Here is a 16,086-nt window from a genome sequence, read left to right as displayed (position 1 = left end):
TATCTAATATTCATTCATTTTCAAGTTACACCTCTATAACATTTCAAATCTTTTTCATTCTATCTTAAGTTTAAAATAGGAGTTCAATCCCTTACTTTCTCTTAGATGGATGTCTTCATTTTAAGCTGACACTATAAAAAGAGAACACTATAAAATAGTTACTCGTCTAAAACCCATTACTCTTACAAACTACAGTTACTTTGGAAAAAAAAAAAAAGTCTTGACTTTCTGACAAATATTCTACGACTGTCACCCGCATTGAGGGGGGGGGGGGGGGTACATTGGGGGTGGGTAGGTCATAGGTTATATTATATATAGAACATCAGATCATCCATCCACCTACCAATAACGACCTTCTTTCTTTCTTTCTTTCTTTCTTTCTCTCTCAACTCTCTATCTCTACAGCTAAACCTCTCACCATTCGTTAAATGGCGTTAAATCCACAAGAAGAAGGGGACTGCTGGTCACAACCAGACACAACACTAACAAGGTAACAGAGTGTATTGAGTTAGTATTAGACTTTCTTCCTAGTAGTTTATTTGATGAATTCATTACAAGGTTTTCAGATGGGTATCTGTTCATTATGATTGATTTCTAGGGGGCCAGGGGACCTGATGTTAATCCGAACATTACGCCGATTAATGGTGCCTATTTTTGTACCTATTTTTCGCCCTTTGGTTTGTCAACTTGTAAGCTCATGTTCATCTCATTTGTCTATATTTTAAGTCATTATCATATCTGACTGCTAAGTTTTCTGCAGGTGAAACATGAATTGGCGAAACGGGAGGCTTTGATCAGCATGAATGGGTAAATTAAACCGATTATCCAAATAAACCACCATTTTTAATCGAGTATTATCTTGTAGCTTACCCATCCATCGTCTTAACAGGGCCAGTACTTCAGTTTTGAAAAAGTTCAAGCTACAGTTCAAAAACAAGATTAAACTGCCGGTCTACACCGGACAGCCTCTTTTAGCAGATAGCGAGAAACCCATTGAAGTAGCCTTGGTTGATGCTCTTACTGATCAGATAGTGACTACCGAGGCCGAATCTGCTGTAAAACTGGAAATACTGGGTTTTCGAGTCGGTGATGATGTGGATGGTGATGGTAATGATGATGATCATAATGATGGTGGTAGTTGGACCTATGCAGAGTTCCAAGAAAAGATTGTAAGTGCAGACAAACGGAAACGGATCCTTCAAGGAGATACTCGTTTGCAGCTAAAAGAAGGCGTCGGTTTTGTTAATAAGTTTTGGTTTACTCATAACTCGGAACATACCAGAAATGGGTTGTACAGATTGGCGGCTGTAGTTGCGGATGCTAATTTGATGAATCCAGTGGAAATAGCATTGACAGAAACATTTGTTATGAAGGATTACCGTAGTACCTGCAAGTATTCTAAAATTATATGATATACACGCAAACGTTTTGACTTTTTTTTCTTAGTCATTGACCTATTGTTTTTATTACTGTGCAGATCATGAAAAACATGCGTGCCCGGCCTTGTCAGATAGGGTGTGTCATTTACAGCAGATCAGCTATAATGGTGTTCGCCATAGGCGCCTGAAAAAAGAACAAGTGTACACTGTGAAAGATTTGTTGGAACTACTGTACACGGATCTGAAACGGCTTGAAGATGTAGTCACTTTTGCCTGTGTTTTATTAGTTTCTCACTTTAAACTGATCATAATGCATCTTCTTTGTGACATTTGCAGATTCTGAAGCTAAAAGCTGCTTCTAAGTCTTGGGAAGAAATGGTAAATAATGCTCATGCATCAAATGGAATGTTTTTGTACCTGGATCCCGGAAACAAATTAAAGACTGGTGTGGTTCTTGATGTCAAACTGCAACTAAAGGCGTTAATAGTAGAGCCCCGTCTGTATATAGCAGTTAATCAGCTAACTGCACAGCAAAAGGTGAGTCTGCCTATTTCTGTCCCAAAATACATACACATAAAAAACTTTCTTTTAGGCTAATTGATGCTATTAACAGGTTGAAGCTCAAGATTTAGCGAAGTTTGCATCTGAACACTTTGATTTACTCCGCCCTTTTGACCACGAGGCTGCTCTTGAAGTATATCTTCAATCAAGCACCTCGTTGCCACCTGTCAGGATAACAGATGGACCACCAAGACCTTATTTACAAGTCACTAAAGCTTCACACAGTTTGAATAACTCAAACGACAAACTATTTGTAACCACTCAAACAGAACGGGGGAAGGAAAAGGTACTTGATGATAATGAGATGATTCCTTCCACAAATTGGTATCAGGAACATGCTTCATTTCATTCAGCCAATTTTGGGGCTGCTGCAGAGTCAGGCACCTCATCTCAGGCTGTTGAGTCCGGCCTTGATACTATATTTGACAGCAATGGTCCAATAATGGAAAGTTTGCAGTTCGAATCCTTTCTAAATGAAATTAGTGGCATCTTAAGTGAGAGTCCCAGTGAGTGCCAACTCAGTCCAGCAATGGTTTCTTTATGTAATATTGCACGGGAAAGATGGACAAGAGTGTCCAAATTGCTAAGGCAGAACTCTGTGAGAGAAAGGATCGGTCTTTCACAAGGGATTCAGCCCCTTAAAAAGCAGAGATGTTGTTAAATGTTAATACACCATGTAATTACACAATTCACATACCTTTATATTTATTCCTGCCTGTTGTACCATCACAAGAAGAAATTTTCTTCCTTTTTTTCCGGGCATGAATATTTATGTTGTTTGTGTTCTTGATGCTCTTACCTTTGTAAATATGGTTTTTCAGATTCCTAGATCTTGAATTGTATATTTGAAATTAATCCATAAGTACATAACTGTTTTTTGTGTATACATGAAAAAAGTGATTGTGTGTGTACAACATCTAACTTATTGACATGAAACATTAATACTGGCCATATGAAGGAAGAGATCTAAATATTACATCCTACAACTCTTGCTGTCATTGCATATTTCATCCTGTCATTTTGAAGAACCAGTTTAGTAAATAAGTATTGGCATTTTATAATTACAACTCGATAAATTAAGCACACATAATGAATTAGCATGCCTTTTTCTTTCTAGCTTCCAAAACTACTTCTAAAGGTGGTCGACCTAAAAGAATAATGTTAATCAGTGTTACCAATGTGTAGAAAGATAAAAACGACATGCATATTGCTCAAGTCAACAAACCTGTGACTTGGAGACGGTATTTAGCCCATACACCATAAACAGCATCTGCTATCGTCGCAACCTGTCAATAACATGTTTCAGGTTCAGCAAAGTATTATGATTTATAAATCGGCCAATTTAGGCCACGTGTTATCTTCAACGGGTCAACCGGGTAAAGTAAAAAATTAGCTGAAAAGGGAACATATCAAAAAGATCCAAAGTCGCCAAAACTGTATTTTAGTGCATAAAACCTCATTTTGATCTAACTTTTTAGTACACTGAAATAATACAACTTTGTAATCATAATTGAAACAATAATTGTTCGAAAATCGCAAAACAATCAAATTTTTGGACAAAAAGTTTTCCAGTACCAAAATTACCGGTTCTGACCCGATCCTCAACCAAAATTTGTCACCTCTGATCAACACTTGGCACACAATAAACATGCAAAATGAGACTACTTACAGGCTCGTATTTTGTAATTGCATATATCAATCCCATACCAACCGCCTCGTATAACTTCCGGAACGCCTGCATGAGAAATCAAAAGCTCAAAATGCAAATTTTTGAAAGAAACATGTTGCAGCAAAGAAAACAACAGAAAAACACATGATAGCATAGTGACAAAATAATAAGAGCATACCTCAACATTAGTGACTATAGTTTCTATATACTATTTAATAAAAACGAGGGTTTGGATCGGATATTCATAATCACTCTACTTGTATATGCAATTACTTACTTGATTCTCACAATTAACACGTTAATTTCATTGCACGTTAACTTCCCCATAAAAACAAATACTCAAAACAGGTTAAATTATTGTTTGTTAAAATATCGTGTATGTTGTGATGGAAATTAGTGAATATCGTTTTAAGTTGTTATGGAAGAAGTTTTGTGACAAAATGTTCTGTCACCAGAGTTGAAAGGCCAAATGAGAAATACATAAGTTGAAAAAAAAAAGTGTTATTACTAAAGTTGATGGTCAAAAAGTACATATATGAAACTAAAGTTGAGAAGATAAAAAGTATATATGTGGAACTTTTATGACATATATAATAAAACAAAATTTGAAATAATGTTACGGGAAAAAAGATAAATGCTTAAAACTTATGTGACAAAAGTTATATACGACAGGAGGGAAAATGTATGTAATTTGGTGGGCTTTTATGATCAGTAAAGTGCTAAAACAAGCTTCAATTTGATGGGTTGATTTGGCTTTATTTAATTTGGTCTACATATGAGATTAAAGAAATAAAACTGGTTATAATCTACTACAGTGCCTCTGTTATTAACTTGTCATACTATTAAGTATCAACACTAATTATAGTATTTTAGAGAAAAAGAATTAAAAACTTAAAATGCTGTTAATCATTTAACTTTAATAAAACAAAACACTAGTTAATCGGGTTTTATAGCTTGTCGGGTTTGGGTTAAACACTAGTTAATCGGGTTTTATAGTTTATTAGGTCGATTCAGTTCAGGTTAAAAAGGACGTCCTTAATAATCCAAAGAGAAGGTAAGAAAAAATAGAGGGACTAATACCGAAACATTGTATACTAACAAGCAAGCAAGATACAGCGTCGGATCAATCAATCTCGTCTTCACCACTTTCCCTACCCTTGACCTCAGCTACCAGCAATGGCTTCCTTGTTCAAAAGTAACACCTTCTCTAGCCTTCGTGCTCATCATCTACAGGTATCAATCAATTCATCTATATACGTATTTACAGCCTTGATCCTGCTTATGAGTCTCTTAGTTTGTTCGATTTGTTTGTTTCTCAATTCAACATTTTATTTTGATTTAGGCGACGGAGTTTCAATCCAGACGTCAACTTCATGTAGAACCTGGTGCTCGAGAGAAAGCTGTAAGTGATTATTTGATTCCATCTGATGTTCATTTCTATCGATTAGTCGATTCCTAGAGATTCATGCTAAATAAATAATCGGATTTATATCTAATTTAATATAATATCTTTTTTATCCGATTTTTAATTTTATGACCTGTTACATAAGAAGCCCTAATTTAGTTCATATTTTCTCATTTTGCTTGAAAGACCTAATTTTTTTGTTAGGATTGATTAACCATATAGGTTAGGCTTGTTATACATATTTCGGGGATAATATGTTACACTGGCTTGCGCCTTCATATAACCAACATTTCTTCACAATTTCATACATGTGACACCTGGTTATACTAACATATCTCTCATTACATTCTGAAAAGTGGCTAATGTGTACCAGGTTTTATGTTGTTCATAATAAGACCACTAGGGTTTAGCTATTTTTTTGTTTATAATAATCTTTGGATATTTTTATTTTTTGAGATTGTTATTAGGGTCCAGTTTACTTCATTTCTAAATTGTTTTCAAAGAGGTAGTTAAAGGTACAAGGTGTGCCTCATGTTTCAAATCTAAGGGGTGTTTGGTTGTGGGATTTATAACTAAATGCATTTTCTTAAAGGGTGTGTGTGTGTGTGTTTTCAAATGTTTTTGAAGGATTTGAAATTTGTGAAAAACCCTTTCGTGCATTTGGTTGGCAGGAAATGAAATGGATTTTTCTTTCAGTTTCTTTGGATCTATTGTTTTGTCTGTAAATATAAGTTATGTCTAAGAAGTTGGAATATAGATGTAGAATTGCCCTTTTATATTCAAAGTTTTGTAACCGGTGTTATATAGTAGAAGAATTTTCAGAGAGAGTCAGAGAACAAGGTGAAAATTTGTTTAATTATTATGACATAGACCAGAACCCATATATCTTACTTTGACTTTTGCTGTTGTCACACGGGTTTCTATCAGTTGAATTTGAAACTGATTATTGACTTTTGTTGGGGGTAAAGATACTTGTTTTGTGTAATCTATGTTGCTTGAGCAGCATTCTAGCTTGCATAAAACACACCATTACTGCTACTAAAATTTATAATTAGTCCCAAATTTTATTGGTAGGAAATGTTTGTTACAATAGTAAAAGCCCGAGATGAGGTTTTTTGTACTAGGAAATTTGGGGTTATGAAAATTGTATTTAGTTCTAAAAAAATTATGAACAAGAGTTTTAATAAGAGGGTAGTTTAAATCATAGTTATTAAATGCGATAGGCGCACTTAAGGCGAACAGGCCTCCCTCGGGCGCTAGGCGCAAAAAAGCGTGGGCCTGGGAGAAAAAAAGCGCACTAAAATAAAAAAAATTCACAAAGAAAATTTGTAATGGCAAACAACACTTTATTCAAAAACCTAGCATAATCCTCAACCATAGTTTCTAAAATCATATGAAAATCCAAAATAACCAAATTGTTCATGCTCAAAAGCAAAAAAAATTAATAAATTAATAAATATAAAAACGGTTGTGCTGTTCGTCAGTTAAAAAAACAAAAAAAAACATTAAATCAGTGGACTAAATTAACAAAACAGAATATTACAAACCTGATAATCGAAAACAAAAATTAATATACCTATATATATGTGTGTGTGTGTGTGTATTGCTAACCTCTGTAATTCTTGCTATGTGATAAGAGACAGATTAAGGAGAGAGATTAAGAGTTAATTATGTTAATATTATGAATTTTTGGTAAGTTTTACAAGGAATTAATCAAATAAAATCATAGTAAATAAAAAAAATCAGAAAAAGATACACTTGCCTATTTTTCTCCTATAATTTCGACTTAAGTCAACAAAGCGCAATTACTGCGCCTCGCCCTAAAATATCGCCTAGGCGCCTGGGCGATGCGTTTTTAATAACTATACTTTAAATAATTTCACAACTGTAAAAGAACCAACGAAGGGAAATTATGCCAATCTTTTGACAGCTTTACAAATGAAACAGAATATAGGAAGCAAGTTAGTTTCATTCCATTTTCTGCTAACCAAACGCATGACATGATTCAAAGACTAAATCCTTCAAGGACTCCAAATCCTAAGCATTCTGCAAACCAGTTTAATCGTATGGCTTCTACAAATATTCACGGCTGCAGTTATAATCAAATTTGGCATTTCATGTGCCTTATCTCATGACAAGCTGCATGTTGTGAGCAGCATCACAAGTCCATATATATATAAACAATTATCTTTGTCGTCTGATTATTTTAGAATCCATATTAGCAACTATGAGTATAAGGACTTGTAATTGTTGTCAGTTCTTTTGGACCAGCTTTTCTTTATTCAAATTTAAGTTGTTTTTCCACAACATGTGTTTATCATCAATATTGGTGATTTTCAAGGTTTTTTTTAACAAGGTTGGTTGTGTGTATTTGGTGGTTTACTGGTGTTTTACACAAAGATGGCATTAACTTTGTGTTATATTCTTCATATTAACTTCTATTTTCTCATATCTTTTTGGAAGAATGGGAGAATGACCCCAATTAGTTACCAAGTAATACTTGTTGTCACTAACTAGTTGTATAGTTTTTTTGTGCCTTTAACCGATGTATATAAATTTGCTCATTTTGTTATTTGCACACACACACACTACTCTTGTTACTTTTGGAATTTGTTCCATGACTTACATTCTGCCTATCCAAAAAAGAATCCACTGTTGATATAATCTTGTACTTTTTATATTTTAATGAATGTTTTTTTCTTTCCCGCATAATGTTTTTTAGTATTCTATTACAGTAACAGATTGTTATCGCTATGCAATAATCAAGTTTTTAACTGAAACTATTATTGTTAGTTCATGTGGTTGAAACACATACCGATTGGCCTGCAAATGCCAAATTCAGAGTCTTTCAGACTCTTTATAATGTAGTTCAATTTACTGAAGATCTGGCCCTATTTACTTTTTATTGGATTATTATCTCATAGAAAAAGAAAACCCCGTTACCCTGCAGCTTTTGGCTAAGGATCCAGCACTAGAGCGGTTCAAATCGTACAGGAAAGGTGCCGCAAGCATCAGAAGAATTGGAGATTATCTCACTATAGCTGTTGTAGCTGGTATGTTAATCATACTCAATCTGTATCTATAATTACTTGTTTTGACCCATTTGACCTGCTCATTTTGCCACCTTTATGGTTTATACAATTATACAAGTTTTGGCAGGTCATATTCAAGCTTTTAGTTTCTAACGATGTTGATTTTTGAGTGACTAATATTTCTTGTAAAAGTGAAAGCTTCATGTCAGTTGCGTTGACTATGAGCAGAATTGTTATTATGAATTACTCATTTACTCGTGTTCACAATAGTACTTTAGGGCGCGTTCGTTTCACGGAGTTTTTTTAAAGGAATTGGAATTTGAATTGGAATTGGAATTGGAATGGAATAGAATGGAATGTTTGAAATCCCTATCATGCGTTTGGTTGGTTAATATGTGTTGGAATTGGAATCATCTCTATTCTTTTCATCTCTCTTCAATCTACTAACATATAAATAATAAAATAACAAAAAAGTAATAATTTAAAAAAGTCTAAAACAATAAAAATAAAATAACAATCAGAAAATTGATTAAAAAATCGAAAAGATATATAAAAATCAAAAAATAAATAAATAATAAAAAACATAAAAATATATAAAAAATAAAATAACAATAAACATATATATATATAATATAAAAACTCTAAAAATAATTAAAAAATAAAATTAATATAAATAATCAAGAACAAATACATTTTTTAACAAAATAATAATAAACAAATATATATTAAGTATTATTATTATACAAAAATGATTATAAAATATATATTGAGATCTGATAGGAACGTACCTGAAGCAACGATTAATAGCTTCTTTATTAAAATAATATTATTAATTATTACAGTATCATCTCTATTCTAATCGGACGGTGATGGTGAGGACCGTATCTGAGTCAACGGTGGCGATTTTGGTGCCGTATGGCAGAGACCTGATGCTCTGAAGCGAAAACGCCATCGGCGAGAAGTGCAGTTGGAGGATGGACAGCGACGGTTGTTAGTAAGAACGGTGGTGGAGCACGGCGGCTGAGCATGGTGGTGGAGCACGGCGGCAGAGGACGCCGGTAGAGTCGACGGCGGTGGAGGCTATGTAAAGAGAGGGCTACATTAGGGTTTTAAAACATTCCAGGAGAATTTGTAACATTCCTTTCGAAATTGGTGGGATTTCAAAATCCTATGAATTTGGGATTTGAGAGGATTCTCTTTCCATTCCAGTCCCAGTCAATAGTGAAACGAACAAAGGAATCCTTGGGATTTAAAATCTCATTCCGTCCAATTCCATTCAATTCCGTGAAACGAACACGACCTAATAGTCTTTGTGAAATGATGACAAACTTTAATTGGTTTGGAGTAAGTTCCACAAAATATGAAGTTCCAGAGTAAATTTGTTAATATGAAATCTCTATGATTGTCCCTTACCCCCATTTTTGGTCAATTATATTGGGTTCTACTTACTTAGGTTCCAACATAACTTATCAATTATTAGATCAGAATTTTGGTTAAATAGCTCATTTTTGTTCTAATTTGTCGTGCCTGCTTCTGATATTGCACTTGTTTTGTTACAGGATGTTGTTATGAAATCTATGTAAGGGCTGTCACCCGAGAAGAAGCTCGTAAAGCTCTCAAATCAGAGTAGAAGCCTCATAAGTGGTTGATGGTAATTATTTTTCCCTTTATGCAGTCAGTAATTTATCATTAGCAAGTGTTTTAGACTTTTTTTCAAGAAAAATAAGTTCCATTTTATGGCGTAAAATGAATGGTTTGAGATGATTACTGTAAGATTGTGCTTGTTGCTTGCCAGCCTTGCCTTATTTAAAGAATACTAGTTTCAAAATGTGGGTGTACGGAATTCGACTACTGCAAACCGAACTCCCAAATTCACCGATTGAGTGCCTTAGAACATGATATTTTGCTTGTCCCTGCCAGTTGCACAATCACTTTCTGATCATGTCGTGCACATGAGCACATCTATGCTTACTTGGTCTTTTGATTAAATGCCTGAAAGAAGTTTTTGTATATGACATGTCAGATGGGAGTGTTCATAGTCTGCTTTTGTCAGTTTTTTTTAAAAAAAGATTGGTTCGAATCACAAACTGCGGTTTTGGAAAATGTCAAATCAAAGTTTGGTTTCCACGGTTTCAATCTTTTTTTAAATGGTTAGTGTTAATTTTTAGATGATAAAGGTGGTTTATGAGTATAACTGATATCCTAAATATGTAAGAGTAAAAGGGCACAAATGGGTCGGTTTTGAAAGGCTTAAACTGATATTTTCAGATAGTTTTTATTTAATTTTGAAATTGTAACGATGGTTTATCAGTATTGAGAAAACAAACAAGTAGAAAAGTTAAGCAACCGGTTTCAAGTTTTAAACTATTGGTCGAGCCATTAACTTCAGTTTTAAATCCTGAATATTGAATCTGGTTGTTACATTTGAAGCTGGCTGAACTGATTGGTTTATTTTTGTTTGAGCGATCTAGTCGATTGCAATGTCTTGTATACATTTCAAATGACAAGCAATGTGTAATGTCAAAAGAGCCGATGAAATTTGTCAAATTATGCCCATACGCAGCATGGTATATTGGGTTATTATTTCAGGATTCCTTTATCATGGTAGGCGTATTAATGCCTTGTGCTAAAGGATCACATCGTCTTTTTCAGTCTAATGAGGCTGTTTTCCTGTTTGCACTCAAAACTTCAACTATCAAATATTAGGGTCAATGCCATGGTGGCTATCTTACAAGTCAATGTAGTTATATGGAGGGTGTAGCGTATAAGTCATATAAGATTATCGCATACATCGAGGATGGGTATTGCAATCAATTATGTTGAAGTGAAGTGCTACTATCGAACGTAGATGGCTAGTTGACGTAAGAATAGTGATATCCCGCGAAAAGAAAGCATCAAGACTAGAAAAAGTGGTGTAGTTGGATTGAGGTGAATGAAGCTCAAGAGTTTTGTGTAAATGACGAGTTTCATCCATTGGTTGAGAAGTTAACCACAAGAGGTGATGTCTAAACGCTAATAAGTTGCTTAAAAGTTATTTTTGTTACTCGGCTACAATGAAATTGACAACTAGTACTTAGCTATTTAGGAGTCATATAGTTAATTTTGAACTATTTGGTTAGAGTTACAATAAACTAATACTACTAAATCGTTTATTTAGGACAAAACACTGAATAACCTAAGAACTAATTATGTAGTCACTATAATTTTCCATAAAAGAAAAAACATCAAGTACCATCAAAGATACCACATTTTCATTACAAATATGATTATCTGAGTTTAATTATTTTAATAGCAACTCTCATAAGGCTTATCTTTGTTATTAATTTCTTTTAGTGGACCATAGAACATGCCTAGGAGCATGCTATTGGTGTAGCACAATTTTCATTATTATCTTCTCCATAAAGACAACACCACTTGATTACATTCTCCCCAAAGCCCCTGTCCCTATGTTGTTTTGCATCTAATAAAAAAAAGTTATTTCATTTTTTCAATACCACTTTACTTTATTATTAGAAAGCCGCTACATTTACTTTTTACGAAAAATAACAACTCTAAAAAAAATATATTTATTTATTGTTATACCTAATCGAACCTCAAATTTGGTTCGAGTCCAAGTAAACTATTTTAAAAAGTTCGGTCTAGAGAATTCCGTCAAACTATGTTCACTTTGAAATAAGTCGTTGGAAAAACACAAAAAAAAAACATTTGTTTTTAAGTTGGCATGCCGTATAATTTAAACAAACTTAAACCTGCCTATTATAATTTTACAGAAGGTGAACATATATATATTATAAACGAGTTACCTTTTTTACACCAGAGTTTTATATAATTTCGTATGGATCAACTTTTTTTAACTGCTAGACCAAGTGACCAACCCTCTTGTGAATTGCTTAACACGATTATGTGTGCCAAATATTAATATACAACAAAATCTAGCAATGCTAAAAAAGGGAAAGTATTTGTGGGACCATGAGCTGAAAGAAAGAATATTTATGATTCAACGTTGGAGTGTCATAACTGTCTCGACTTCGTCATCAATACTCACGCGCTTCCTATTCTATAAAATAAGCATCTGTTTGATAAACATGTATCAACACCTATAAGACTATGGGTAGTGGCTCGCGAAGGATGGGGTGTGGTCCAGGTGGCCGGTGATGTGGCTCGCAAACACCACTACACCCATTTAGTGGTCAGGGGCGCAGACGTCCGGCGTGGGTGTGACCGCGGGGGAATATAGCCGTTGGAGTCTCGTTGACTGGTCAACCTTACCGTTGGCCAGTCATATATATATATATATATATATATATATATATATATATATATATATATATATATTTATAAATGGCGTCGTCGTCATCGTATTTGTCTTCCTATTCTACCGAAGAAGACGAACTCATTTGTCAAACGGTTCAAACGACGGTAAACTTTTTGAGAGATCAAAATCGCCCCCGAGCCCCATTGTTCAAAAGCTTTTTAATGTATTATTTTAAATAATTAAATAAATAAAAAACTAGATCAAGCCCCTGATCACCTGGACCACTACACCCTCTGGGGCTTGATTGAGAACCTTGATCCATGGCCATGTCATCGCCTACGTGTCAGATTTTGCTTGGATCACTTGGGGCTCAACCAAGCCCCATTACGCTCATCCTAAAGAGAGAACATGTAGATGGTAAAGGTTTCACGTTTTATATTTAAAAACATGTATTGTGATGTGGTGAAATTTGAAATTTGGTTGTGAAGAGTGAGATGGAATGAAATAAATATGAAACAATTTTAAAACTTAGTTACTACGGAGTATTTTATAAGTAATCCCTATTATAGTTTTAATCGAGAATTAAAATTTTTAGAAGAATGCATACCCTCACCCACTATTTTGTTCATACACGCGGCCAGTATCGTGAGAGAGTGGAAGAGAGAAAGTCGTTTGCCTATTTACCGACACAAAGTTATGATATGAATAAAGTTGTGATATGCCCAAAATAATACCGACACATGTTAAACATCGATCGAAATAAAGCAAATACCAGTATCGATTAGCTTCATCGCCAAACTTATACTAAGAATATCAAAAAGAAAATAATAATACATGTGTACGTATTTGAATTTTAAAAAATAAAATTCTGTGGCTAAATTTCGAAGTGCACAAATTTGTGGTCAATTTATATGGAATAAAAATATACTAATTTAAATAATAAAAAAAATTGTTGCTTACTAAAAGACAAAACTTTATGTTCAATTTTTTAAAAAAATAAAGGAAGGAAAAAAAGAAACTTTAATATTTATTAAGTTTCAATAAACCAATATTATCATAGATATATAATTTTCCCTTTTATATGCTTAAACTCTTTCCTAATCGTTTAACGTCCTTTAACTTTGTTGTTATTATAGTTTAGTTTTTTATTTTTATTTTTTTTATCATTAACACTATTATTGTAGTCATTGTTGTGTGACATTATTTGACATTGTTTATATTTTTTTTATTAAATACCATATAATGTTTCAAAATGAATGTCTATAATAACAATATATAAAATTTGTTTTCCTCACAGACATGCATATGCAAAGATCCACACTATACACATGATGAAAAGAAGAAACAAGATAAAACGAGTGAGGGGATGCATGCTTTATGCAAAGGAGAACTATTCTTCTTAAAAAGATTATTAATATTATACTTATACACCAACTATTAAAAGCTATTAGCTATTGCTAATATTTCTTAGGATTCCATGGGTTTTTTCTTGATTTCTCATTTATAAATATAACTAAACTTTTAGCATTAATGTTTTCTTTTCCTTTCTTCATCACAAAAATGAACTGAAAAGTATGAACAGGCTTTACCATAACATTATTGGCATAACAAAACAATAAGTAATAATTACAAAGGTGGGAATTAGGAGTTGATTGCATATAGTCACTCTCTTTAAGACAAAATAAACATGGATGGACCGTTTTACTGATTTACTGGTCGGACCGTTCAATGTTGAAATAGAGAAATTATGCACAAAACAAGATTTTTATTGAATATGAAAAGCAAATTCATTTTTTTTTCTTTTGAAGAATTTGCATCATTCATCAAGCTCCCAAAATGCAATCTCCATCTTCCAAAAAATTAAATCTATCAAGAAAACTTTAATATGCACACAACTAAACTAGCTAGCTTGTTGCCTCTGAGATACTGTTTAACGATGGATGCCATCCTCTTGGTTTGCTTTTGGAGGGTCTAGACTTCACTTGAACCACCATCACCTGATTATTATTTTTATCTGCTTTCCTCATCTGCATATACCATATAAACAATATTTATGTAAGATGTTTTGCAAGAATTAATAAACGAAATAACAATTAGATAACTGAAAACATTTCAAACCTGATGGTGAGATTTCCCCAATTGATTAGATTTTGTAGCCGCTGTTTCATAGTTTGAATTTGTTTCATTCTTTTCCAGTAGCTGAAAATTCTTGTAATTATTCAATTTCTTGTTCTTCTTCCCATTTAATCCTTTCATCACCTCTGCAAACAAAAATATATAAATTATTACTTATTTAATTATCAAAGGACTTATAACCTAGCGAGTGGCATAAGACTATGTGTAGCGGGGGCTATAATATAAGGGGAATTTTGGCACGTGACGTCACGTCAGCAGATGAACGATTTTTATTTTAGGAGTGTAATGATTTTCAAGCCCTTTGTCGTCCCTTTTTAATTTTTAATTATTATTTTCAAATATACACCAACGACAAAGGTATGTCGCCCCCCACCACTTATTGGCCAAAAATCGCGGGAAGGCGGTGTTGGCGCCGAAAATCGCCCAAAAAACCACCACTAATTATCTCCCCATTATGTATAGCCTAAGAGGTGTGAACATAGTGATATTCCTCCCAAACCAATTCTTTTTTCCCAAACCGGTTTTCCGGGTCAACAAAAGTCAAAATCAGGTCAGGCTGGAATTGATTTGAAGAAAGTCAAAGTTTGACTGGTTTATATCCTACTGTTCGTGTTTGAAACCGCAGGATTCTTGCCAAACCAATTTTTTTTAAATGTTTAGATTTAGAAGCATGATTAAAAACGTGTCAAGTTATCAATTTAAAAAAAGTTATGTAATTAACACAATAATAAAAATATATAAAAAAAAAGAAGAAGAAATAAAATTAATAAAACACACCTTGGGTGGTGATGAGTCTATAAGCATGACCAAGAACAAGATTATCAGTGGGCCGAAGAAGCTTGATACGAGTAACACGAAAGTTTTGATTGGTATTTGTAGGACTATTATTATTATTATTATTATTGGGTGGTGGTTGTTGGTGGTGACCACCACCACCGGAGGATGAGGAAGCTGGAGGTGAAGGGTAGAAGGTGGTGGCAAGGAGTAATGCCACGTAATGACCAGGGTGATGCTTCATGACCTCTGCGGCGGAGATGGGTGCATAGAACCTTTCAGCTCTACCATTTTGTGTTTGTAAGATGAGACTTGCGTTATCGACGGCTTGGCAGTTGCCCATGTCCGGTGATCGGAAAAGATGATGGATATGATATTATTATGTGGGTGAAGGAATTGAAGGGATGTTACACCACACTAGGATATATATATACACGAAACTCACCGCCCATCCTTGTATACCCGATATTATTATTATGTTTTGTTTTTATTATATATAAAAACATGATAATTCGTAACGTATTACAAAATAATAATGTGTGTTGAAATAAATGTTTTAGAGATATTATTAAATTAGTGGTAACGTTACAATCCTATATAATTCTTTACAAATGCTAAAAAAAATTGAAATTAATTGAAGCTGATAAAATATGGATGAGCTCGGTACAGGTTAATCCCGATTCTGGTTTTTTTCAAAAACATGGTACTGACATCGGTATCAAAAATGCCTAATTCTGTACCGATACAATACTGATACTGGTGGCAAGTATTCAATAAATACCGATACCATTTATAAAAAATCCTGATTCTGACTTTTGAAAAAATTTAGTACCGGCACCATTTGCTCATCCCTATGATAAACACAAATGTGACTA

At 33.7% G+C, this 16,086-nt stretch overlaps 3 protein-coding genes and 1 long non-coding RNA gene across 5 annotated transcripts; 3 read left to right on the top strand and 1 right to left on the bottom strand.

The window, feature by feature from the left end:
- Positions 1-370: 370 nt before the first annotated feature.
- Positions 371-825, top strand: LOC143570499 (uncharacterized). The gene is made up of 3 exons (XR_013141940.1): positions 371-490; positions 599-689; positions 761-825. It is a non-coding gene; the product is annotated as an uncharacterized LOC143570499 (long non-coding RNA).
- A 68-nt stretch (positions 826-893) lies between these two features.
- On the top strand, positions 894-2,836 carry LOC143570504 (calmodulin-binding protein 60 B-like; the record flags this gene model as incomplete). The annotated part of the gene is made up of 4 exons (XM_077056139.1): positions 894-1,389; positions 1,478-1,638; positions 1,716-1,916; positions 1,993-2,836. Coding segments are annotated over 4 exons (1,467 nt in total), but the record flags the coding sequence as incomplete, so codon positions are not given.
- Positions 2,837-4,688: 1,852 nt separating this feature from the next.
- LOC143570478 (succinate dehydrogenase subunit 7B, mitochondrial-like) lies at positions 4,689-9,787 on the top strand. Of its 2 annotated transcripts, none has more exons than XM_077056120.1 (4): positions 4,689-4,842; positions 4,952-5,011; positions 7,965-8,067; positions 9,606-9,787. In XM_077056120.1, the coding sequence occupies exons 1-4, from the start codon at positions 4,786-4,788 to the stop codon at positions 9,674-9,676; spliced, it is 291 nt and encodes a 96-aa protein (XP_076912235.1). In that variant the 5' UTR covers positions 4,689-4,785; the 3' UTR covers positions 9,677-9,787. The 2 variants fall into 2 exon arrangements, with proteins under 2 accessions (XP_076912235.1, XP_076912236.1); XM_077056121.1 differs by having other exon boundaries at positions 4,757-4,842; positions 4,961-5,011.
- A 4,250-nt stretch (positions 9,788-14,037) lies between these two features.
- On the bottom strand, positions 14,038-15,603 carry LOC143570477 (uncharacterized). The gene is made up of 3 exons (XM_077056119.1): positions 15,215-15,603; positions 14,420-14,562; positions 14,038-14,328 (listed from the first exon to the last, which is right to left on the bottom strand). The coding sequence occupies exons 1-3, from the start codon at positions 15,552-15,554 to the stop codon at positions 14,206-14,208; spliced, it is 606 nt and encodes a 201-aa protein (XP_076912234.1). The 5' UTR covers positions 15,555-15,603; the 3' UTR covers positions 14,038-14,205.
- Between the last annotated feature and the right edge of the window lie 483 nt (positions 15,604-16,086).

This window comes from Bidens hawaiensis, unplaced genomic scaffold (genome assembly GCF_021521415.1).
Source record: "Bidens hawaiensis isolate Kalapana, Puna unplaced genomic scaffold, B.hawaiensis_p1.1 tig00024994_1, whole genome shotgun sequence".
Taxonomy (NCBI): domain Eukaryota; kingdom Viridiplantae; phylum Streptophyta; class Magnoliopsida; order Asterales; family Asteraceae; genus Bidens; species Bidens hawaiensis.
The sequence above is the reverse complement of the archived record's forward strand: the minus strand, read 5'-3'. Positions and strand labels throughout refer to the sequence as shown.